Here is a 26223-nt window from a genome sequence, read left to right as displayed (position 1 = left end):
TACTGAAGTAAATAGGGAAAGAAAGACAGGCTCCAGTGCCCAATTGTGACTTGAAATAGGAAGTCACCGGCTGTAGTGGTAAACTGTCGTTTCTTTCTTTATAGTTGTTTCCTTCAGCCAATACTGTGGAACAGATTCTTTGAAAACTCACGCAAGATGGTTCACCTTTGCGGAATGATTAAGGTAACGTATGGATCTTTTCTGCCCCAACTGACTGTGGACACCTTGTATGAGAAGCCTGTCTGAGGGTTGCTGTAGTCCAAGTAGTGTCCTAACAAGCCAGAGAGTATTTCCCAAACCTTGACTATATACCCCTGTATATGGGCATTAAAAATTCCAGTCCAGAGTTTCTCACCATGACTTTGGTTATTAGATCCTGAATAAAAGGCTTATACAGCCTTTGTATTTCTCAGTGTCGTCAAGCAGTACAGCACCTTCCCACTTCCATGCTGTTAGAATCTACTTCCCTATAGGGTAACCCAAGTGTTACTGTGCTTCATCTGGACTGCTATAATGCAATTGCCTCAAGGTGAGCCAGCTTGAGGCTTGTCTCTTTATCTCACGTTTCCCACCCCAGGTGCTTTGTCTTTGTCCCTCTCAGGGCCTTCCAAGCTCTGGGATACCTCAACTGCACCTATACGTCTCTCAGCCTAGCTATTGCTGTTGGTATCTTTTCATTACCAATTATACCAATCAGGCAGGGTCACTTTGTTCTCCTGCTACCTTCCTGGCCTCGGACAAACCAATCTTAAATTAGTAATAGAATATTTACATTAGACGAATATCATCATACATCGCAAAATATCATGCCTCTTGCCTGTTGATTGGAGGACCAAATGAGCTGATTTATGGTCCTGAATGTAAGGAGAGGATATTGGTATTGGGCTTCCTCAATGTCTTTGCATTTTGGAAGATACATGGTGAACACTTATGGAAGGGTTAGACGACTGGTAAATTGGTTTCAAGTGCTTCATCCATATGGTGGAATTGAATCCTTCGTCAATGTGTGTTTTAATGATGTAACTGAAATGGACACTGACGATAGCGATCCCATTTAAGAAGCTGATGAGTCCTGCGTCCTCTGTCATTTATGTTGAATTTTAAGTAGTCTCAGAGTTAGCAAAGACTTCGCGACTCTCTACACATAGCATGATAAGATTGGAAGGAAAACCATTTTGGGATAAGTAGCGTGCATGCACTGCGCTTGATATCGGATGGATCGGTATTGAGTACAGGTTGATTAGCAAGGATAGTATTTCAGAATTCTCAGGCTGAGGAAAAAGCAAAGTGCAGCTTCTTTACACTCCAAAGAGCGTCCTGCCACCAGTGTCTTCATCTGTAGAATCAATCCATGTTGTGCACAGCGGCCAGTTGGATGGCTGATTCTGCTACAGGAAGACATCCCATTGTGCATGACAGCATCGTACTGACTTTTTCTTGCCGTTCACATCTGAGGTCAGTTGGTCAAGGGCTTTTAAGGTAAGTAAATTAGTTTAGTGTGAGCCATGAGTGTTTCTCTAAGTGTAGCTCTCATGATAGCACAGATTCATATATTTGTCCAGGTGTAGCACATATACATGTACTAGGCTCAGCTTCACCTGTGTATACACATATCATGTATTATTCTTTCTTTCCTTTTTATAATTTATATTGGATATTATCATTTACAGCCTCAAATGTTATTCCCTTTCCGGTTTCGGTGCATAAGCATCCCATTCCCTCCCTTCTATGAGACGCTCGTTCCCCTCATTCAATGCACCTCTATGCACGGTGTCTCTCATTACATCTGAACACTGGTTGGCTCCCGTACCCAGAACCATTTCTTCTTCATCTGGTCGTTAGCGGGAGTGCGTAAAATAACATTGTATTGTGATTCTGATTTGTATTTCCAATGGAGTCAGATGGCATTTCATGGTGTTTATTGACTCAGATAGGGTATCTCACTGTGAATGAGAGACTTGTTAATCTTTTACCACATATTACTGATGTCTAAAAGCATGACTGAGCTTCTAAGTCCTTCAGGTGGTAGTCTGCATTGCACCTTTCTCCTTGTATCATCTACTAAGGTTCTCTTCCTCGCATGCCAGGTTTGTTGGTGAATCCAGGTTGTCTTTTCCCTTACTGCTATTGTTTATTCTTTCTTTAGACCCTTTTTATTTTATTGGATACACTTTGGCACTTAAGTAGCATATGATAATACAGTTGGTACATACCTCCCAAAGAGAAAAGCTCAATTTATGTTTCGTTTTTATGTCGGCCTCCAAGCACTCGGTTGCAGTTTGGTGACTGTCGCAGGGACCCACAGACTCACACGGAAGTCAGCCAAAGCGTGGTGGATTCCACATGGAGTGAGGTGGGCTGGAGCAAGCCCAGGCTCAGCTGGAGTCATCCTGAATCTTCCCATGCTCTGCACACGTCCAGTACACCACAGGTACAGATCAGCGTGACAAGACTGTCACTGGGGCTGGGTCAGTGTAGTCACTTGCCACCAGCAGCTGGGCACATGCCACCATTTCCAGTCTCCGCAATGGGAGCGCTCGTGAGGCCCTCTTCTGTTCACACAATATGCTCTTTCACTGATTGAGATCCACTGTTCATTTCCAGTGATGCTGCAATTTTGATGCCTTTGAAATTGCATATCTTTCAAAGTTAATCTGGTTTTGTTGAGATACAGAATGCAAAATTGAACTCCAAAATCTATAAAGATAGACTTTGTACTTGTATCTAGAACTTGTCTGAACACATGATGAGAGTATTTATATCTGTAGTTTCACTTTTGAATGTAATTCATCTTCAGTTCTATCTCTAGCTTCCTGCTATTCTTCCATTTTCCACACCCGTCTCACGCTACCCGTCTTTCTTGTTGGCTTCTACCAGCAATGTACTTGGTGGAAAGTGGAGAAGCTACTCATGTCTCCTCTTCCTGTCCTGAAAGCTTTTAGAACCCTGAAAGTTGCTATTGCTGCAGGAATCTCGTGGACATTAGTTATCAAGATTTCTTGTTGCTCATATGAATTTCTTTTTATCTACTTTGCATTATTTCATTTTCTGCAGCTGCTGAGATGCTAATATGATTTTAGCCTTTTCTCTGTTAGTATGGTTTACTGTAAGAAAGCCCTGCCTCAATTAGTATTTAAAGCAAATTTAAGACCGTGTGTACTAGTAAGAGTTCTATACCAGTGAGCTCTTAACTCAAAAACCTGTAGTAACTATTTTTTTCCTGTGTTCCAAGGAATAAATGTCTGCTTACCCTCAAGATGCAAAAGTATTTATTGATCTTTCTTTTCTGAAAGCATTTTAATTGTTGCCTGTGTTGACTTTGAAATGAGAATAGCCTTGTAGGCTCATATATTTGAATGCTTGGACCCCAGTAGGTGAAAACTATTTGAGAAGGATTAGGGAGGTGCCCTTGTTGGAGCAGGTGTCACTGGTGTTTTGAGATTTCAGAAGTCCACACATTCTCAGCCAACTCTGTCTGCCCCATACTTGTGGGATCAAGCTTTAGCCACAGCCCCAGTACAATGCCTGCCTGCCTGCCTGCCTGCCTGCCTGCTGGTTAGATTGTAATATATGTGCTGTAATTATTAAGTCTGACCTCTGGTATTTGCTTGGGACATTTGCATTGTTGAACTGATGCATAATTTATCTTGAAATTCCTATATACTTTTTCTCTGCAGATGATTTAAAACGTTAACTATTCAAATTAAAGTATTTCTGTAGGATCATATGATCAAATGACTTATGCTTCCCCTCAAACTACAGATAGTGTATTTTATCAGTTCAAAGAAATTATTTAAAAATAGCGACATCAGTTTTTTGGGAGAAGACTAGAAAGTTTACCTTTATATAGGTAGATTTGAAATGCATCATGGGCCCTTCAGAGGAGAGCAGAAGTATCCAGGGACAGTTATTCTCACCATTCCTTTGGTGGCCTGATCCAGATGCACAGGCCTGCAATTAAACCTATTCAGAAAGCTGATGCATGAGACATTCAAGGCAGGCAGTGAGTCCCTGCCTCAAAATGTGAAAAGCAGGGCTTAAATTAATAATTTCCTTCAAGTCAGGAGCAATTTTTTTCAGTTAGTTTCTTAATCTCATTTCTTGATCATTGTGAATATTATACATACATCATAATTTTTGTGAATTTAAAGTGAAAACCATCTAACTATGCATGTTTTAAATAATTAAAATTCTGTATAAGTTGATGTATTCAGAAAACAGAATATTAGATAGACAGATGTGTATAAATAATGTAACTAGTTCCTAGAAAGGGATCTATTACAAGGCACTGGGTCAATAATTATGAAAGCTATAACCTTATGTCTATAATCTGGGAACTAAAAGAAACTTTGGTATAGTTTGTAGACTAAAAAGATGGAGAGTCAGATGCAAAGACCAGTTTGAAAGATCATGTATATTGGTGTCTGAGCCAAGGACTCAGGCAAGAGGCCCAAAGGAGTCATTGTTTCTTATTCATGCCCTTGATGGAATAGATGCTTCCCACAGTGAGAAGTCTAATCCAGTGACTTCATTACAAGGCAAGGAGAAAGATAGTCAGGAGAAGCTTAAGAAATGTTTGGAACTTAAAGGCCTTCCCTTGACCCTTCTTAGGTCACAGTCTTCTTAAGCTACAATTCTTTAAGTTCTCCTTACTGGCAAAATTACAGTCAAGTTGTAGTCGGCTTCAATTTACATACAGTGTCCCCTCCTGTCACCTTTGGACTTCTGTGGTATCTTGCTGTTCCTTTTATACAGAAGAAGGAAGTGGGCTTTGGAGCTGGAAACCTTGAGTTTGATTTCAGCTTTCACTTGGACCCATTCACAACAGGGCCTAGCTTCCTTATCCAAGAAATGCTTTCACCACCCCCCTCAGGAAGTGGAATTAAAATAAAAGCACTTCCCTAATCTGAGGGAACTGTGCTTAATAAATTCTATTGACAAACTGGGGAAGTGGTCAGCATGTGTTGCTCTTCCAGAGGACCCAGGTTTAATAGTCAGCACTCATGCCCCCTAAGTGGTCTGCTGTATGTAAGCACCATTCAGGAGTTAACAGCCATCAAAAACATCAGGTTAGCAAGCTTCTAAATGATGCTTTTTTTTTTTATTTCCAGGAATGTACAAGTATGAGTAAATGGAGCTTTAATGGCCTTTTTTATTACCTGGTAGCCCCAGAGGATATACAAAAAGAGAAAGGTTTTTTTTTTTTTTTCCATTTTATGAAACTGAAAATGGACCATGTGAGCAGCAAACTGTAATGGGTGCTGAGGAATTGGTGCTGGCTTGCACACCTCAGACTACTGGAAAGGTGACTTTAGCATAATGATGTCCTTCCAAGTGCTTACCTGAGATAATGTGGGTATGTTCCCATAAAAGAAAAGGCAGGATATGTCAGCAAAAATGGTCCTTTTTATGCCTATTAAGAGTGGCACATGGTACCGATTGCCATGACGGGTCATCAGCCTCATTGCTTGCAGCCATTAAGGAAGAACCTGAGCAGAACTGCAGTCATGACCAGAACATGAGATAATATCCTGAAGGCCAGTCGAAGAATGCATCCCTCAAAGATGCCTTCATAATGGCCTTTTATCATTCTCCCTCTCTTCTCCAGCACTGTGGCTGTAGGTAGGCACTGCTACCTTCTGAACTTTCTTCTACACAGTACTCAAGCTTTTACGGTTCAGCAAGGGCTAACTGAGATACTCTGTTCCTGGAGTATGCATGGACAGACGTGGAGGATGTTACAGAGAAACAGAACTTTGTACCTGAAAAAAACCTGTACAAGACTGGGTCCATCACCTTTCTGTCATGGGTTGGGAGGAGTTCCTGAGGCCCCTGCCAGTCCTTGGAGAGCTACCAGTAGTTAATAGTTGCTGGAGAAAGGGGGAGTCATATTCCTCAGTGCTGTAGCCACTCGGGAAATTGCCTTGCCCAGTAATAGCTCCCCAATCCCACAATGTTCTGCATGCAGGCAGCCCTAGCTAAATGCAGTGGACCCACACATTAAAAATGGCATGAACCTAACAAGGAGTCGTGTTGCTCGTTGGAAAGAGTAGTGTTCAGTAGGGGAGGGGGATTAGGAGGATAGGTTAGATTATAATCAAGTAATACACATGCAAAACTGAAAACAAATAATATTCTAAAAGAAAACATGGAATTTGAAATGGAAATTCTTTGAACTCATTCAGTTATCAATCAACATGGAAACTGTATGTACAATTACAAAGAACACTGCAATTATGTGATGGCCTCATGTATGAGCCAGGTGATCACAGTTGCAGTGGAACTTTGAACACTTGTGATAGGATCTTTAAATTCCAAACAAGTTGCTTGGCAATGTAGTTGAAGGGCCAGTATGGTAATCTTATTAGTGCATATTTTTCTAAGGTGTAATCTCTACTTAGCTTATGTTAGGCAAACAAAAATATAGGTTTATTTGATTACTATGTTTATTCCATTTGTGGGATGACCTTTGAAGTGGGTTAGAACTTACTTCCTGCTTTGGCAGGCTAAAATGAGGCATTATTTTTTATTAATCTTTGGCACATAAAAGAAGTTCTATGGTGCAGGTTTTAATATGGCTTACATAGAAACTTAAGATAGCTTGTTATGTACAGCAAACAAGCAGTTGGGTAACAACTGCTTCTTCAAAGATTATTAATAAAATGTTTTTCTTCAAAGGTTATTAATAAAATGTCTCCGACGTCACTAAAGATCACACTAAGGCAGCTCATGGAGGGCTCTTCAAAGACCTTACAAGAAGTGCTGACCATGGAGTACCGGCTAACTCAGGCGTGCATGGTGAGGATTTTATATGGAATATTGTTATTTTCTAGTTAGGAAATTGATTATAGAACGTGTAAAATTCAGAATAGTATAAGTAAATGGAAGTCAGATTATCAAGGCTTGAAGAAAAGGTAGAAGAATTGGGCCACTTAGACATAGAAAATGTCAGTCTTAAAAAATCATGAAGAATATGCAGGATCTATGGGCCAAATTCATAAATTAACTATAGGCATCAAAAAGAAGAAAGCAGACCAAAGGTATAGAAAGTATGTTCAATAAAATCACAAAAGAAATATTTCCAAGTCTGGGGAGATGCCATCTAGGTGAAAGAGGCATACAGACTACAAATATGACCAAAGAAGAAATTTCCAATCACATACTGGTCAAAGCACTAAAGGAACAAAACAGTAGAAAAGATAGTGAGAGAAGGATCTACAAGAGAGAAGGATCAAGCCACAGGGTGGGTTATCAGAATAACAGCTTAATTTGTATTGCAGACTTTAAACGTCAGACAGGCTTAGGCCAATGATAGAACATTGGTGTCAACACGGATTGTTATACCCAGCAAAACAAGCTTGCATAATTTGGGGGGAGGTCTACAATAAAAGCAGGTGAAAGTAATTCATGACCACCAAGTCCGCCCTCCAGAGGGAACTGGAAGGATTACTTCAGACTGAACAGAAAGATAAGCATAGCCAGGTGACAGGAGAATGTTAATGTTACATCAGTAATTATAAAAAGGGGGACGAAGAAAACAAACACCACAAGATCAGCAGTATGACAGGAATCCGTACACACACGTCAGCAATAGCTGAGTATCAGTGTCCTCAGCTCCCCAGTCAAAGACACAGTAGACTCAAAATGGCCCAGCATCTTGCTGCTTCCATGAAACATACATCACCAGGAGAGGTAGAGATGTTAGAGTGAGAGAACACCTGCAGCCATTCATTCCACACAAACAGGAAGCAACGGACTCTTAATTTGAGACTTCAAATTAAAACTAATCAGAAACTACAAAGAAGGTCACCTCATACTGACAAGGGACCACTCCACTGAGGAGGCATTATAGCTCTAAACACACATACAACAAGCTTGCTGCACCTAATTTCACAAAACAAATGCTAATACACTTAAAGTCAACTACCCCAACACATCAACAGTGTCTTTATTACCCCACTTTGACCAAAGGACATATCACCTAAAAAATAAACCAAAAATTATTGAGTCTAAACAACATCTGCAGAATATTGAACCTTCACACTAAAAAGAACACATTCTTTTCAGTAGCCTATAGAATTTTCCCCAAGTAGGCCATATTTTGTGATCTAATTCAAGTCTCAAAAAATAAAAGAAAATTGAAGTAATTCCTTATGCTTTTTCAACTACAATGGAATAAAATAATGAACTATGATACAAAATATACAAGGTTTTGGAAAGTAAACTGCACACTATTAAGTGATGATTGGATCACAAAGGAAGCAAATTACAAAAATTGTATGAGAATGAGAATATAACATGCCCAAGTCTATGAGAAACAAGGTAACACTAGGAGGACAGTTATAATCAATTAGTGAGTTTTGGCAAGCCCTTCCAGAGTGGCAGAGGTGGCCATTAGAGTCATGAATTGGAGGTAAGATGAAGCAGAAGCAGATGGCCAGTGAAGAAATGATGATATTGCACATATACAGCTTTTCTTTTCAAAAACAAAACAACACTGGAGATGGTGAGGTTCATTTGTAAGATGGGAGATATTAGGCCAGGGTCATGGAGGATGGAATTATCCAAAGAGAAACAAGATTGTTGTAGGTAAACTAACAGCAGCAGTCACTGAGCCCTGTAGCACTGCATCCTTCAGACACAGGTTAAGATGGTTCCATTATGAACTGATGTGGCCACTTCTTAAAGGAAAACACATGCCAAGGTAACACGGCCACTGTGAGTCATTCCGGGCATTTGACCTGCATGTGCTCAGCCACTTAGGCCTGCAGTTTCCAGAGATGGGGCCAGGAGAGAGCTGTAGAATCCCTTCTCACAAAAAGCTCTTGGAAGGGCAAAGGAGGTGTGGACTGGGATGTAGGCATGACTGGACCTCAAAAGGAAGGTGTCCCTCCCTCCAGTCTTGAAATGGAGAAGAGACTGAAGGCTTTGTCAGCTGCAGGCAGGGATCTTGATGCAAAAACAGCATGTCAGAAAGGTTCTCCTTTGCTAATGGAGGCTAAGCCCTTACCTGAATGTAATAGAAGCAGAGAGTGAATGAGAGTAGAAGTTGAGAAAGTTGAAATAGTTATTCATTTCCTTGAGAATGGGAAGGCATCATGGACCATGGGCAGTTTTCTGTGCCTGTTTGAGACTTATGATTATAAATCATGAATTTTAAATGAAAATATTCACGCTCCTTCATTTTCCAATAGGAAACCAAGGATGCAAGTAGTGTAGGAAATTCGCTAGAATAGTCTAAAGGTTTGAAGGCTGAGGACATTTTCCAGAGCAAGTGGACATCTCAGTGGCTTCAGTGGAAAAAGAAAAACATAAAGGCAACACGGGTGGGGAGACTCACAGGATACACCGACCTGAGGAGTAAAGATGTGCTCAGTGGACTTGCCGGAGCCAGTGAAGGTGGAGTGGTCTGAAGTGAGCTATCTGGAGGGGTCTAGACTCTGAGTGTTGTGGTCAGCATTGTCATAGGGGTGAAAAGCCAAGGTGAGCAGAGGAGAGAGCACAGGCACAGTGGGCTCACACTTACCCCATCCACTCTGACTTTCTTTCAGGAAGGTCATGACTTTCATGAAGGTGTTAGAGCTGGTAAGTGACACGTCTGTCCGTCTTGACTGTCATGGGAGGCAAATTTGTGAGCATTCTCAGTTAACGTTAATGGATGTTTTAGTGCAAATTACAACTTTAGAATGGTTGCTCTCTGTCTCTGTCTCTCGTGTGTGTGTGTGTGTGTGTGTGTGTGTGTGTGTGTGTGTGTGTGTGTGTAACATATGGGAAGGTGTGTCTAAAACTATGTTTTACATTCACATCTCAGCACTGTTCTCTGATGTGTGTGTATGGGACCCTGCCTTCTGCTCATGGGATCTTGTAACTTGTAAACACATCCTGCTGATTTTAAAGTGTTTCAATTCTGAGCCAGGAAGCTCAGCTGTCCCTCTTCCCTCCGTCCTTTGTGTTACTCTGGTATGACTGGCAGTGTCTGAACCCAGCGCCCACCGCCTTGGTGTGTAGGCAGTTAGCATCACTGGATGAGTACATGATACTTCACATTTGTACTCAGCTCAAGGCAGCAGCTTAGAAAAAGCATATGTTGTTTTTCTGTAGCAAATTTGTAACCATTCCTTTTATGAATAGTTTATGTTTATAAAGAGCTATTGTTCCTTATATAAAACGAGTTATTTTCTTCTGCATAAAATTTTCATGTCTCTTCCTGCCTCTGTCTCCCAACCTGACCAGTTTTCTTGTTTTTATTAATCATTTTAATAGAGTACAGTGTGGTGTGCGTGCGTGCGTGCGTGCGTGCGTGCGTGCGTGCGTGTGTGTGTGTGTGTGTGTGTGTGTGTGTGTGTGTGTGTGTGTGTGTGTGTGTGTGTGTGTGAGCTACTTCTCTACCACTGACCTATGTACTTTCTAACCCCAGAAATTTTTCTCTGAGTAAAAGATCGTGTTTTCTACACCCAGAGATTTAGTAAATTCCTACTGTTATTGTAGAATTCTCTTAATTTATAGCACGATGTACCCAGTAAGCATAGGGTGCAGTCATTTTGGAAGACCCATGAGGTTGAGTCCAAGTGGGTGGCTGTATGACGAAAACAATATTCATCTTTTCTACTAATTCCCTATGGGTTTTCGATGCATGAAAGTCAAAATTGTGGTTCACGTTCTCAGGAGACTTATACTTAAGAGTGGTTACTAGAGTATTTGTTAACTATGTGATGGTCCTTTTGTAGATACAAAATATTTTTAGATATTTTAGAAAATATTTTCAAGTTACTTCAGGAAAAAGGAGTTAAAGTCAGTCAACATTAGAATGTTAAATCAAAAAGCAAGGACCTGTGAGGTCCAGTGGTGCACACTTTTAATCCCAGCACTCAGGAGGCAGAGCCATGTGGATCTGGCCAGTCTGCTTAGCATGTTCCAGGCCAGCCAGAGCCACATAATGGAGATACCCTGTCTCTAAAATAAAAACAAAAAGCACCAACAATAACAACAACACAAACCCAAAGGAATTGCTTATCAAACTACTTTTGTTTCTAAAATTGAAAAACAACTTTTATCCTGGGACCAAGTTTTACTGTGTAGGCCAGGCTGGTCAGCCTCCTGAGCACTGGGATCACCACATACACCATACACCATACACCATACACCATACAGCATACACCATACACCACATACCACACACCACACACCATACAGCATACACCACACACCACATACCACACACCACATACACCACACACCATACACCATACACACAGCATACACCATACACCACACACCACACACCACACACCATACACCACACACCATACACCACACACCACACACCACACACCACACACCACACACACCACACACACACATACCACACACCATACACCACACAACACACAACACACAACACACACCATACACCACACACCACACACCACACACCATACAGTCCACACCATACACCATACAGCATACACCATACAGCATACACCATACACCATACAGCACACACCATACACCATACACCACATACCACACACCATACACCACACACCACACACCATACACCATACACCACACACCACATACCACACACCATACAGCATACAGCATACACCATACACCATACACCATGCAGCCTACACCATACAGCATACACCATACAGCATACACCATACAGCATACGCCATATACCATACAGCATACAGCATACAGCATACAGCATACAGCATACACCATATAGCATACACCATACACCATACAGCATACAGCATACACCATACACCATACAGCATACACCATACGCCATACGCCATACGCCATACGCCATACGCCATACGCCATACGCCATACACCATACACCATACAGTCCTGGCTCAAACTACCTTTGTTTTTAGTGAGACAAAAATGTTGCCTCTTGTTTCAGCATAGACTCCTATTCAGAAAGCAACATTTGTTCTGGGTAAAACAAATATTCTTGCTGCAATTTGCTAACTATAAAAAATTTGTCAGAAAATTAGACAAAATAATCTAGCAAATTAGGGAGATGGTTGTTAAACATTCGTACTTTTACCATCTAGGGTGAACTCCTCTCTGGCTACAGAAGAGATAAACGAACTAGGCTAGCAAAGTCAAGGACTTGAGGCTTTGGCCCTGTTGCGCTGAGCTTCCTGCACGGGCAGCACTTCCTGTCCTGCAGGGGGCAGCACTTCCTGTCCTGCAGGAACACAGCACAGATTTGCTTGGTGCCCTCTCTCCTGTGTCCTTTGATAGAATCTCAAGGAGGGAGACAGTGGCAGCCAGACACTTGAAGGGAAAGAGATTCTGTGGAAAGATGTCCCAGAACCAGTCTTTAGTGACACTGGCTGAAAAGATACAAGCTTTAGGTTGGAAGCTTGGAAATCAGCCATTTCCAATTTGCTTCAGAATCCCACAGCAAACAAACAGCCTCCCATAGAAAGTTGGCTGCATATCCATGAGTCCGCAGCTATCTCAAAACAAAACTAAACAAAACACTTCTCCAGTATGCACATTTAACTGTGCATCAAGTTTTCTCCAGCCAACAAGACATCCCGCTCCTTGGTTCCCAGATTACTGCTCCAAATGCTTAATGCTCCAGACTTAATTTGGGTTTTTCTTAGTGTCTATAGAATGTGTATATTTAAGGATGGGAATATAGCCTGGTGACAGAATGCTTGCCCAGGCTATACGAGGCCCAAGGTTTAAACTCATTCTTCTCTCTCCTCTCTTCTCTGTCTCTCTTCTCTTTCTTCTCTCTTTTCTCTTCCCTCTTCCCCCCCCCTCTGTCTCTGTCTCTGTCTCTGTCTCTCTTTCTCATCCTTCACTAAAGTTATATATATTAGGCATGGCTGAGTTATGCTACCATAACAGTGCTTTTCTAACTGTTCTCAAGTGTAGATTCATGTACTTATAGATCACACGTACTTGTGAGGAACAGTATAGAACTCCTACATACCCTTCATCCAGGCTCTTGAATAGCATGTGTGTAACTGTACTGCACTAACACCAAAAAACAGACATTTTCTTTATTTTTTTAAGTGCTTATAGATGACTCACACTTAGAATCCTCTGGGGATAGATTATAACTATCCTGAGTGATGTTTATACTGAAATAGGAGTAGAAGATTTGGTGATTACCTGATGTGGTCTGGTGGTCGTTATTGTTTTAATTCAGAGGTATCTATTACTAGAGAATTTGATAGAAGGGCAGTATCTTCATTTAATTATGTATAAAATCTCCTTTCCTCTACCTCAAATAATTAACTTTCCTCTCAAAACCTGCTTAAAAGCCTGGCTGTTGCACCCCTCTCATCTAATCCAGTACTATGTTTAGCTGTCTGTAACATGGAGATTTCATCGTTTTGTCTGAGGACCGAAAAGGAATGTTTGAGCTGCCAGATTAGTTCACTCTGTTTTCTCAAAAGCATAAACTCTGCAGAAAAATCATACTATAGAGAAATATGTCTAGTAAGATACATTTTTTAGTTTAATAATTAAATCTGGTAATAGCAGAAAAAGATGTGGTAATGTGTCTACCTTCTTTTGACAGTTCTCATTGACAAAGACCAGACTCCAAAATGGAAACCAGCTGATCTAAAAGCTGTTACTGATGAAGATTTGAATAGTTATTTTAAATCTCTGGGAAGCAGGGATTTGAAATTCTGAGGTTTATTTTGGAGCAAGGGTCAGCACACCATAGCAGAGACGCCAGGCCTGGCATCTTGCCCATTTTTGTGCAACCTACAAGCTGGAAATAGTTTTCTTGTTTTTAAATGCTTGGGAAAGAAATGAAAAGACTAATGTTTCATAATATAGTGGTTGCCTGAAGTTTAAGCACCAGTGTTTATAACTTTTCATGATGTGACAGCTAAAGTTCAAACACCAGTGTTTTATGGAGCCTTCCTGCAGTGGAGCGGAACTTGTTCTCTATGGCTCCTTGGAGTGGCCATGGCACAGACTTCGTGACCCACAGCACTTCAAGTATCTAAGTATCTACTGTGATCTTCGTCAGAAATGGTTTGCTGGTCCCTGGTTTATAAGAAAATTCTTAAGAGCTCCAGAGAATCCCAAGTCATTTCTCATTAAAACAATGACTGTAACTCCTAGTTTATCAGTAATTAACCAAATTATGTACAGATTATCAGAATCCAAACCTTGAAATTTGGAGAGGGTTTGTTGATGCCTTATAAATTTTCCTTTTTTAAACATTTCCTACTTTAAAACAATATTGTAGCAGAATTACTTTGTAAACATTAAAAATCTCATGCAAAAAACAAGTTCTGTCTTCAAAATGTTAAATAACTAATCCTCAGCCTTTCCCAGGCATTGGAACCCACTCCCCAGTAGAACGGAAAATACTCTTCCTATTCTTTGCAATGTTTGCTAACTTGAAAAAAAAATGAGGAATTAAGAAACCCCAGTCACTAAGACAGACATACTCTGCTTTTTTATAAATTTTATCATTTATGTGATAAAAGCAGTTTAAAATATAAGTATCTTTAGTAATTGGAAGATGACAGAATTTTTCAAATAGTTTTATGTACATGCATATTTTGCGTGCATGTGTACATTTGCACTGTCTTCCTGAAGACCGTAAGACAACACTGGATCCCCTGATTTGGGAGTTCAATTGTTCCTCTAGAAGAACAGCCAGAGCTCTAAACTACTGAGCCATCTCTCCAGCCCCTAACAGAACACTTTATAGATATGCAAGAAACATCAGAGAACTCCAGACTGAAGATCTTCTATTTCTTTTTGCAAAGCTGGTTTACAAGGTTTTGTTCCAAATTCAGACAATTCCTCAAACATGCATTTTTTTTATATTAAATTGACTGTTTGAAAGGGAAGTACATTGAGCAGAATCATCCCAACTTAAACAGTCTGAAAAGCTACACCACTACTAAAATCTCAGCCTCCAGAAACCAGTTTCTACTTCTTGACATTTATTCCAGTAACTCTGCTTATTTCCTGTCATGCCATTTGTAGGCTAATGAGTGGTCCCTCTGAGCGTGACAGTTTGAGATTGTTAACACTAATTCCCCGTTGATTTAGAGATCTGCCACGATGCACTCAAAGATCATCTCATCCAAGGTACATGAGAAAAATGAAAATGTCAAAGTCCTTTCAGATCCTAGCCAGTGTTATGGATAGTTAGTGATGTTTAATACTTAACCAACACCATTAAACTTTGAATACAGGCCCATATAAATATGGTCAGTTCTCTTGATTTTTACCTTGTCTGATGCATACCCAACTGAAAAAGTATTAACATTGAACACAAATCAAAACATCTAGTTAGAAACATTTTATTTGTGTCAAAGAAAAATCCACATTTTCAGACCATAAGATGTTAATACATTCAACAAAAACTATTTACTGCTGTGAATTTTACACAGTAATAATCCATTCATTGTGATTAGATGGTTGACGATCCTTCCTAGGTTACACTTTACAGACATAACAAATCCCTTATAATAATGTAAACAAAATGACTTTTCAGGGTGACCTTGAGAACTTCAGTCCATTCTTTCTAGACTTGCAGTTCGGTGTCATCTTCCTGATGGGAAACGTCTTCTTTTAGGAAATGGAGATCTGTATTTTGATCGACTGCTTCTTGGTCGTGAAATAGACCTGGATCTTGATATCGACCTTGAGCAGGATTGGATATACCGGGACCCTGTTATAGAACCAGACCTAGGTCTTCTGAGTGAAGCTGATCTTGATCTACGAAGAGACACAGACCTTGCTTGTCGAGGAGATGGTGATCTTAACCCCTTTCCGCAACTCCTGCTGCGTGGGCGAATGTATCGCCTTCCCCTGGATCAAGAATGTGATCTAGATTGTGACTTGCTTCTTCTTTGTCGGCTATAGCGATGACAGTCATAAGCATAATGACCCTTTTCACCATACTCACAGCATCTATCATTATGATCAAAGGGATGACGGGCAGATGGCCTATCAAACTGAGATCTCTGAGACATGCCTGTTGATAATTCAACCCTCAAGAACCACAAATCACTTTCCCATCCAATCCTTGAATGGCATCCTCTGCATCTCTCCTGTCTTCAGATTCCGCAAAGACAAGTCCAGGAGGATTTCTGGCAATCCATACAGTTCTTAAGGGTCCACAGTAACTGCATGCCCTTTCTAACTCTCCTTTACCCGCACCAGTTCCCAGGTTACCAACATATTCCTTTGTTTCTCCTCCTTGCCCGTTACGTGACATGATGGCTGGCCCACTTGGCTCTAGCATGTAATGCTCACAGCGCGAGTAGCAGGGAGGCTTCCACGCAGCCTCCTCTGCCGCGATCCCGACCCCAGCGGGACTAAATCATTTCTAAGAATAATTTCTATATTAGAGTCAGCTAATCATTTATTTTTAACTTGTTATAATTTCTTCTTTATCCCAGGCTCCTAAAAATTAAGAGAGGTTAAGAAAAGAACAGAAAGGAGCAGTGGGCTTGTGCCTGCACCACCTCCCACCCCCGCCCCAATCCTGCACTCCTGGAGGCAACTCCATCCCGGAGCATACTTTTACATGTCCTCAGCTCCTAATCTGCCTGTCAGAAAGGATGTTTCCCACCAAGCATCAAGAGCAGTCTGAAATAATACCATGGTGTTGACCATGTTTTACATTAGTTCTCAACACTCTAACTGAAGAGCTTGTCTGTACAAATGCATGTTCACTGTGTACATGTCAGCAATACAGAATGGAGTCTTTATGTGAAACATAAGTGGACCGCGCCACAAAATATTTGCTTCAATTAAATGAGAATTGACAGATAACTGCGATTAGGCTTTTATTATAGTTAAAAACAAAACGGACAAAAAAAAAAAACAACATAACCATTTTCACAAAAAATATTTGGGAAAAAAATACCACTTCAGAGTTAATTCCTACAGTGAAGGGAGTATGCCAACAAAACGTAAGTTTGGGACTAAAGTGACAGTGTTTAGAGCTAGTGTTTATGGCTCCAAGGAAGAAACACCTGGCTTGCTGGGGCATTTCACATAGATGCTCTTTTGTATAGATATTACATGTACATTACTGGTTTTTGACATCATTTATTGTGTCTAACTTCTGGTTTCCAAAATAATATAATTCAGAAGTGTACTCGGTCCCATCTCACCAAATGCCAATGGTGATAATTAGGCTGTGCATATCGTGCAATTCCTGTATGTACACTTATTTTTAATGCTTGAGGCAGCGTGATACAAATTCCCTTGGGCTTATCATATTTTTCTCCTTCAAATTTGTGCTTTAAGTGATAATAACCATAGGTAGATTGTAAAGAACTGATAAGGCAACTCAGATGGGAGGATTCTAGCATTCAAGGCCTAGAATCAAAAGGCAACAGTACCAAAAAGACAGCAGGGAGGGGCAGTGAAGCACACTGGCATTTTGAGAGTCTCAGGAAGTAAGGAGTTGGACGTGTTTTCCTCTGTTGATCTACTTCTGCAGTTGCCATTGGGAGGTCATGTGCCCTTAGACTGATGTTCTACGTGTCCCTGTCCAGTAGCTAACATATTGTTCAGTGTTCTGTTTATGGGTCCCTCCTCCTCACTCCTCTACTCCTTAATGAAAGACATCAAGTGAGGCTCAGTTATTTGAATATAAAGGCATGAAAGAGGGCCGATTCCTCATGAACGAGTCCTAGTTCTCATCAAGGCCAAACTATATCCTGATACTGTCCAGTGTGGTATAAAACTTGTTCAATTTTTTTTATCACACACCGTTTACCCCCACTACTTACTATGTAAGCCTGGGGTTACTTGTTTATGGGCTGACATATAGTTCTTAGATATTTTAAAGTAGGTCTCTTAGAACACACACACACACACACGCCTGACTCAGAGTGAAGGGACAGTGCTTGCTTTCATGATGAAAATGTTCATCATAGTTGGTTAAACTATATTTGTGAAACACAGGGGCAGCAGGGAGCAAACCTCTAGCTAGATGTGGAGTGGGCAAGCTCCACCCTTGGGCGAAGAAGAAGAAACCTGAAGTTGAATACTCAACCATACCCACCTGCAGATATCTCTGTGTAGACTATGTCTTCCTGTTCTGACCAACATATATTTTATTTTTATATACTTAATTATATTTAAGTAACAAGAAACTTTGCAACAGGCGTCTTCATATGAGAAACCAATTGAATGAGAAACATCATGATCTAGGGGCTTTTGCCTGAATCATCAGTACAGACACTGGAAACTACACTGCTCCATGAACTAAAGATTATACCTATGGAAGGCACAGGGGCAGGAGTGGTCGCTTGCAGGTCTGTGATTACCATGCAGGGGAATACTGTGTATGCTGCAGCACTGTGACTCCCAGGGTTTAGTGGAATGAAGAGAACGAATGGGTGTCTGAAAGGAAACTGAACAATGGCTGTCACTCATTTTAACAACCTCTCTGCTCCGAAAACTTGGAGAATTAAAACTGTCTGACTTCTGTTTCAATTACTATAAAACTAGAAGCAGCATTTCTCACTGTGGATAAAGTCAAGTGCCTGAGTGCCTATCTAGCTCACAATGATACCAAAAGCCTTTCTTCAATGGCTTTGGATTTCAAGAACGCTGATAAACGGCATCCTTGAAGGACGGGTATAGTTGGGCCCCATTTCCTCTTGCTGTTCAGCACAGCGTAGTGATGATTCTAGACACTCAGTCCTCTTCTGTTGACTTTTTCTAAGTCTTCTCTTACTGTTGAGCTTTAAAAGTTAAGATTTAAAAAATAAAACATATGATAGTCTTTTAAATGCCTAATTTATAACACTTTTCTATAATATGGCTAAAAGTATTCTGTGGGCATGCATGACTGCTAAAACTCACACAAGTTCTCCATTCAGGAGAGAGAGTATGTGTCTAGGAGTGTTCTGAGGGCACGGGTGACAGCTAAATCTCACACAGGTGCTCCCTTTGGGAGGACTGTGGGAGAATTTCCAGTCCTCTTGTACTCTCTACACATCCACCCCTCTACCAGCACTGCAGTGAGGCTTTATACATGGTTAGCTATGAAAACCAGGCTCAAATTTTCACCTTGCAGACTAAATTTCTGTCATTTTTAAGATTTACTGAATAAAAGCTACCAAAGAGCTTATTTCAATGTGATAAACTGTCATGACTTCTATAAATTATCTTTTAAAGAAGGCTGTAACATGCAAAGTTTAAATCATCCAGTAACAGCTGTGGCATGACCCTGAGACTGAGGGTGGTTCTCCCCTTTCCATCTACAAAAACAGACTTCCTACTAAGAACGACATTCAAGGAAGCCCTTTCCTCTGGTGGTTTTCTAATGCTTGGTTACAGCTGTCAGGAAGTGGGCAGTCCCTGATACAAATAGCAAATGGTTTTGACAATAGACATGCAACAGACAACAGGTCACTATGGCTGGCGTTCTATTCCTAGCTCTTTTTTTGCATCTTAAGGAAACTCCCTTTTCAGGTTCTGGGCTTATTTTTTTTTTTTTTTTTGGTATAAATGAACAAAAATAGTCATTTTAAAGTCACCCCCTAAAAAATAACCATTTGGAACTTGGGCACTTTTTACTCAACATTTTCTTTTGGTGATGTCATTTCTGCCCCAGGAAGAGCATGGTATGACAGACAGCTAATGGCTGGGTGGCGTAGGAACCTCTTTCCAGGCCTTCTGTTGACCAAAATTTGAGATCAACAGATATACATTGATGTTAAAATAGTAGAACTGCTTAAAATTATATTTCACCATAAGCATCCCTACACTAATATCAGAGACACGGCTTAACATCCAGTTGGAGTTTGAAAACATATGTATTTAACTAGCACCGACTACATCCAGAGCACAGTCAAGTATCATCAATCAATGGTGATGTCAGAGCTCTCACTCTCAATGTATGGGATGTTGTAGTATTGGATGTTTTCACATGCCCACTGCTGTAAGGCATCCTCCACAATTTCATTGGCCAGACGGTCTGCAAATTCAAGGATCACGGAACCGATCACGGCACCGGCACTGGGGGGGGTTTCTTCACGCCCTGGACTGCTGTTGTTCATCTGTAGAAGGCGTCCTATATTGACAGGTATCACCTGGCATAAAGGCCTCTTCACTCTCGTGTAGCTTGTCAATGTCTAATGTGGTAGGAAATGGGAACGTTTCCTTTGACTTCATGCAGCCCATGATGTAGAGCTTTGGCAGGTGAAGGCAAGCTGTGTTAATGAGGACTACTTCAAGAGCATCTTTGGAAACCAGTGCAGGGCTGTCCACACGGTGGTAACCTGGCCTCCCTCTCAGGCCCCTTTGGCAAGCACTGGTCCCTTTTCCTACTCTTCACGTCTTGTGTTTACCTGTTAAGAGAAGGGAGTGTTCACTAAGGTTCTGTGTGATGTAGAAGTTCTTAGTCCCTTGAAAGAAAAGTGAAGTTCTCAACAAACAACCTTACCAGCCAAAGCTGGAGAAATGACTCAGGAATGTCAGAACATGCAAACGTTTCTTCAAGCTCTTAAAAAAAAATTAAAACTAAATGAAATAAAATTTTACATTGGCAAGGGCCATTCTTGGCCTGAATTCCCACAAATGGTTATTTTTTTCCCTTTGTAATTTGTTTACAGTTTATACATAGATAAGGTACTTTGATCATACTCTCCGTATTACCCTCTCCTTTATCCCATCAAACCACCAAATCCCTCCTAACAAGTCTCTGCTTTTCGAGTTTTCTGTCACTGGTTTTTCTTGCTCCCCTCTCCTCTCTGCTGCTCCCTTGCGTGGGTAGGAGTGCCACCCCATTTAATTAGGCTATTTTTAAGTCAATTTTTAAAAATAGTGCTTCTCAGCCTTCATAATTTAATACAATTCCTCATGTTGTGACATGAAATTATTTTCGTTGCGACTTCCTAACTATAATTTTGCTAGTGTTATGAGTCATGATGTAAATATCTGATATGTGACCCCCTTGAAAGGTAGTTTGACAATTCCTGGTTGAGAACCTCCAGGTTTGACCTCCAGGTTGAGAACCAGTGCTTCAAAATAACCATTTGAAATTTGTGCCTTTTTATTCCCCATTTTCTTTAGTGGTGCAATCTATGGACAGAGAATGCACCCCAGTCTCTGAGCATTCATGTTGGGAGCACTGCTGTCAAGGAACCCAGTGCTTCAGACTCATGGAAATGGCAAGGCTTTCCCTTGCTTGGAATAGGGATGTTGGCCATTTGTGTAGAAGGTATTTTACTTGACCCTCAGCCTTTCTGTATGTGTGTCTGTATTTCTTCATTATCTACTGCTACATGTCCAAAAACTTTGCAGGCTGTGGCAGCCACTATTGCCACAGGAAGTTAAAAAATAAAACAAAACAAACAAAAAACCCCATGTTTTTATAAACAAAGTTGACCAGAATACAACTCCTGAGTGGTATATGGCTGAGTTTGCTAACAATGGTGAACCCACATAGTTAGGCTTTGCACCTGAAAATTTGCCAAGTCCTGATCTTTACTATTAAGACTTCTTTGGCCATATTATCTTCATTCTATTCTTATGTGGTGGTTAAACAGAAATAGGCTGTACTCTGGTGTACTTTGTTTACATCCTAAGTGGGTTTTGTTATTGAATGTTCTTAAGGGGGAGCTTTAGGGTTTATATAAGTGACTACTTTAAGGAGCTGCAGCCATATGCACTCTGGCAGGTAAAGTCCCTGAATGAAGTAAACTGTTCCTATACACAGACCTCAGACAGAACCCTAAAAGTCATAAAACAAAGGTTATTGTTTCTAATACCGCTGCTCCCTAGAAGTAAAAACTACTATATACCTACTCACTTTTAATAGTTTGTAATCAAATAAGTCTAGAAAAAAGTTAACCTTTCCTGGACTTAACTGCTATATATTTATTTTCTATAAATACAAAGTTTTCCTCTTAATTCTACTCCCAATTCTTACCATCCCATCAAATAAGGATGGTAAGAGGACAAGAGAATTCCAGGCTTCTGTCTTCACATTTCTTCATCTCCAGACTTCAGAGACATATTTCAAAGGGAATATAGAATATGTTGAATATCTGTCTTGTTCTACTGAGCTCCTTGAAAAATGGGTCTACCTCAGTTACACATGTCTAACACAGGCATGTAATTACTTACCATAGACTCTATTTTGGACTGAGAAGTGATACAGGCATTGGCCATAATTAACATGGAAATGATTAGAGAACTCTGTCATAAAAAGGGGAGGTAAATTTATCCTGTGGCCCCACACTCTGGCCACCTTTTGTTTCCAACTGTGGCAAAACACTGTGTGTCCTAACATTGCCTGGTGAGTCTTCTCTCTTGCCCTGAAGACCTCCTGCACACAACACCAATGCTCAGATGGAACCCTGATCCCATATCTGGTGCTTTGGCCCTTTCTAAGGAACCTTGACCATATTCTCCCAAGCTCCAGGTTTGGGCCAGGATGCACATCAGATACACCTGCCCAGAAACCTCTATCTCACAGATCTTATCCCATTCAGCTCACTATAAAGCTACTGTCCAGGTCTAGCCTAGTGAAGTCACAAACCACCTGAATTCACCTCAGTCCTCAGATGAAGGCCAGTGCCACAGGCAGTCCTCCAGCCCTTCCCACAGCCTTCTAACTTCCAGGCCTGGGACAGAACACACATCCTGTGTGCATCTCAGACTGCTGTATCTATAACAAACATAAAACCAATAACAATGAAGTCCACATGCACAGGAATTGTTGGAAGAGCAAGATATGAAAAGACAAAACAGTTTGTCCCCTCCAAAATCTACCAGTCATTTAGAATTTTTCTCAAATAAGAATCACCCCAGGACACAGATCTTAAAAGACCAATCATAGACTTTGTTGACAAATCCAAGGAGTTTTAAGAAGACAAAAACAGCTCAATGAACTTAGAATGAACATAAGGAGGAAAATTGTAAAGTACTGCTCAAAAAAACAAAAAGTAAAGGCCAAATGAAATGACAAAAAAGCAATCTAGGATTTGAAAACAAAATTCAGTAGAGAGACGGAAGCCCTGAAAGACTCAAACATTTTAGTTAGAAGACAGAACTGGAAAATAAACTCAGAGGAAGGCCTTACAAATAGAATGGTTTCAGTAGAAAATAAAATAACAGTTCTTGAAGACAACGGAGATAACACAAGCAAAGATCATGAAGAAAATTAAACATAAAAAAACATTCAGGAACTGTGGGATACTATGATAAGACCACATCTAATTAAAGGGATAGATGAAAAAGAAAAATCCCAAGTCAATTGCATAGACCAGATCTTAATATAAGGGTAAACTTCCCTTAAGAAAGGACACCCTTACAGATATAAGCATACAGAACACCAAGGGGACCAGAAAAAAAACTACTCATGAGATACCACACTTAAAACACTAAACATACAAATGAGTGTCAAAAGCTACAAGGGAAAGAAAAAGGCACATAGGAAGGAAAACCAACCAGAATAACAGGTGATTTCGTTATGGAAGCTTTGTAAGCCTGAAGAACCCGAAGCAATACATTCCAAAATTCTCAAAGACCATGGTGCCCAGCCTCATCCACTGTACCTAGTAAAACTATGTAACATGATGGTTGCATCAGGGTAAAAACCTTCATGATACAAAGAGCCTAAACAGTCCATGTCTACAAAAAACAATCCTAAAAAAAAAAAGAATACTGGAAGCAGTACTTTAAGACGGAAGAAGGATTACATGACAGAGACTAAAAAAAAAAATGGAGCTATAATTAATGAAATATAAAAGCATGACTAAGGGGAAAAAAACAAAATTATAGCTGTATACACACATTTGATAATAACTTGAAAAAATAATGGACTCAAGTCTACAATCAAAATACGAGGCTAACATGGTAGATTAAGAAACAAAATCCATGCTTCTGTTGTTTATAGGAAACTCAGTTTTTAGGAACCACTTTCGAAAGTTGAAAGGATGGAAAAAGCATTACAAGCAATGAGACCAAAAGGCAACAGGAATTGCCATCCAAATACCTAACAAAATTAGACTTTAAGGCTAATTAAAAGAAACAAAAGGATTTTCATTCCCAATCAAGGCAACAATTGACCAAGAAAAACATTTAATACTCAACATGTTCCAAACTCTGGTAACCAAATTTCAAAAAGGCCTACTGAAATTGAAAAGAGATTAATACCAACCCAATAGTAAGTGATTTCCATAACTCATTTTCTCCAATAGAATGTGATCTGAACAAAAAAATAGAGAAACCTCAAAACATTTTTTTTAATCGAGTGGACCTAACACATGTATAGGTTATGCCACCTAAACATCAAAGAATGTGTGTTCTATTGAGCAGTCCATGAGCTTCTCTAAAATATACTACATCCTAGGACACGAAATAAATCTTAAATTCAGAAAAACATTACATAATTTCCATGTGTCCTGCTTGACCACTATGCAACAAAAACATAAAACTGAGCAAACAAATTTCTAGTGAATGCAAAACTCATGGAATTTAAACAACTCAGTGGATGATGAACTGGCCAAAAGAGAAATCAAAACAATTTGTTTTTAAATTTATGGAACTAAATGAAAATAAAAAACCAACAAAATCTTTGAGATACATTAAAAACAATTCAAGGAACATTTTAACAATATTTGCCTAGAACAGATTCGTGGGGGGAGGGTGGCAATGGGGAGAGGATTGGGAGGGGAACACCCATATAGAAGGGGAGGGGGAGGGGTTAGGGGGATGTTGGCATGGAAACCAGGAAAGGGAATAACATTTGAAATGTAAATAAATACCCAATTTAATAAAGATGGAAAAAATAAGATTAAAAAAACACAAATAAATTACTTGATGCAACTCGAGAATTTATCAAATCCAAATTCAGCGGACAGCAATAAATAGTAAAAAAATAAGCAGAAATTAATGACGTACAAACAATATAAAGAATTAATGAACCTAGGAACTGGTTCTTTGAAACTATAAATAAGATTGACATACTCTTGGCTCAACTTACAAAAAAAAAAAAAAAAAAAGGAACGATCAGAAATGAATAATGAAACCTTTACAACAGACTCTAAGAAAAAAAATTCAGCCTCTTATAAGGAAATATTTCTAAAACTGCACTCCATCAAGTCTGAAAATCTAAAAGAAATAAATCCTAAATACATCAAAACACCAACGTTAAACCACAAAGAGATCAACAACCCACAACACAAGAAATGAGAAAACTGAAACAGTAGTAGTAGTAAGCCTTCTGAGGAGGGAGGAAGCAAGCAAGCTCACTCAGACTAAATGATCTAAAAGCAGAATTTTATCTGATTTTCAAAAATCTACAGTTAATTCTTAAAAGGAGAAGGAGAAACAACAACCAATGGAACACTTCCAGGTTCCTTCTATGGCTATGGAGCCAGTATCACCATCATACCAAACCAGGTAAACACACACACACACACACACACACACACACACACACACACACACACACACACACCCAAAACCACAAACCAAAATCTCAAGATCAACTTCTCTGAGGAACACAATAAAATAATTATGACTAGAAATAGACACATATCAAAAGATCATCAACCATGCAGGGTCAATTTGACTTTATCTAGAAATACATAAGTACATACATAAGTCAGTAAATATAATAAAAACTATCGTTGGCTTTTAAAATCATATAATCTCAATAGACACAGAAAAAAAAAAAAATTGAGAAGAATCCAACATACTTTCATGATAAATCCCAAAAGAATAGGACTGGAGGAAGCACACCTCAACACAATTAAAATGACCAAATTAAAAAAACCATCTGTAGATTCAATGCAATTCCAATCAAAAATACATACAACAGTCTCAAAAGGAAAAAAGCATTTCAAAACTTTATACAGAACCAGAGAAGACTCCAGATAGTCAACCAATCCTAACCAAAACTATTGTGCTAGGGGTTTACCCTTCCACATTTCAAAATTTTAGAGCACTAGTAATAAAGCTTCTTGTTACCAGCACAAAACTATACATAGACAATGTGCAAAAACAAAGACCCAAACATAGATCTTTTTTGGCCTCTTTAATCAAACATTAGCCATCTGATGAGGCCAAAAACAAACACTGGAGAAAAGGCAGCAACATCAATAAGTTACTGAGAAAACTGATGTCCACATACAAAAGAATGAAGTCAGAGAGTATCTATCATGCTACATAAAAAATTAGCTTCCATTGAATCAAAGACCTGAATTTAAAAAACCTGAAATGCTA

General features: G+C 39.8%; 2 protein-coding genes, 1 long non-coding RNA gene and 1 pseudogene across 4 annotated transcripts in view; 2 read left to right on the top strand and 2 right to left on the bottom strand.

The window, feature by feature from the left end:
* The window catches only part of Hibch (3-hydroxyisobutyryl-CoA hydrolase), a 164638-nt gene that overhangs the window by 57386 nt on the left and 81029 nt on the right, over positions 1 to 26223 (top strand). The gene's annotated exons all lie outside the window — the stretch shown is intronic.
* On the top strand, positions 9389 to 14288 carry LOC116899367. The gene is made up of 2 exons (XR_004387721.1): positions 9389 to 9585; positions 13562 to 14288. It is a non-coding gene; the product is annotated as an uncharacterized LOC116899367 (long non-coding RNA).
* On the bottom strand, positions 15302 to 17850 carry LOC116899365 (annotated as a pseudogene). The gene has a single exon (XR_004387720.1). The product of XR_004387720.1 is annotated as a serine/arginine-rich splicing factor 7-like (transcript).
* C4H2orf88 (chromosome 4 C2orf88 homolog) lies at positions 19784 to 22893 on the bottom strand. The gene is given in 3 exon segments (XM_032901074.1): positions 19784 to 20003; positions 20005 to 20336; positions 22545 to 22893. Coding segments are annotated over 2 exon segments (321 nt in total). The 5' UTR covers positions 20170 to 20336; positions 22545 to 22893; the 3' UTR covers positions 19784 to 19847.

This window comes from Rattus rattus, chromosome 4 (genome assembly GCF_011064425.1).
Source record: "Rattus rattus isolate New Zealand chromosome 4, Rrattus_CSIRO_v1, whole genome shotgun sequence".
Classification (NCBI taxonomy): Eukaryota; Metazoa; Chordata; class Mammalia; order Rodentia; family Muridae; genus Rattus; species Rattus rattus.
The sequence above is the reverse complement of the archived record's forward strand: the minus strand, read 5'-3'. Positions and strand labels throughout refer to the sequence as shown.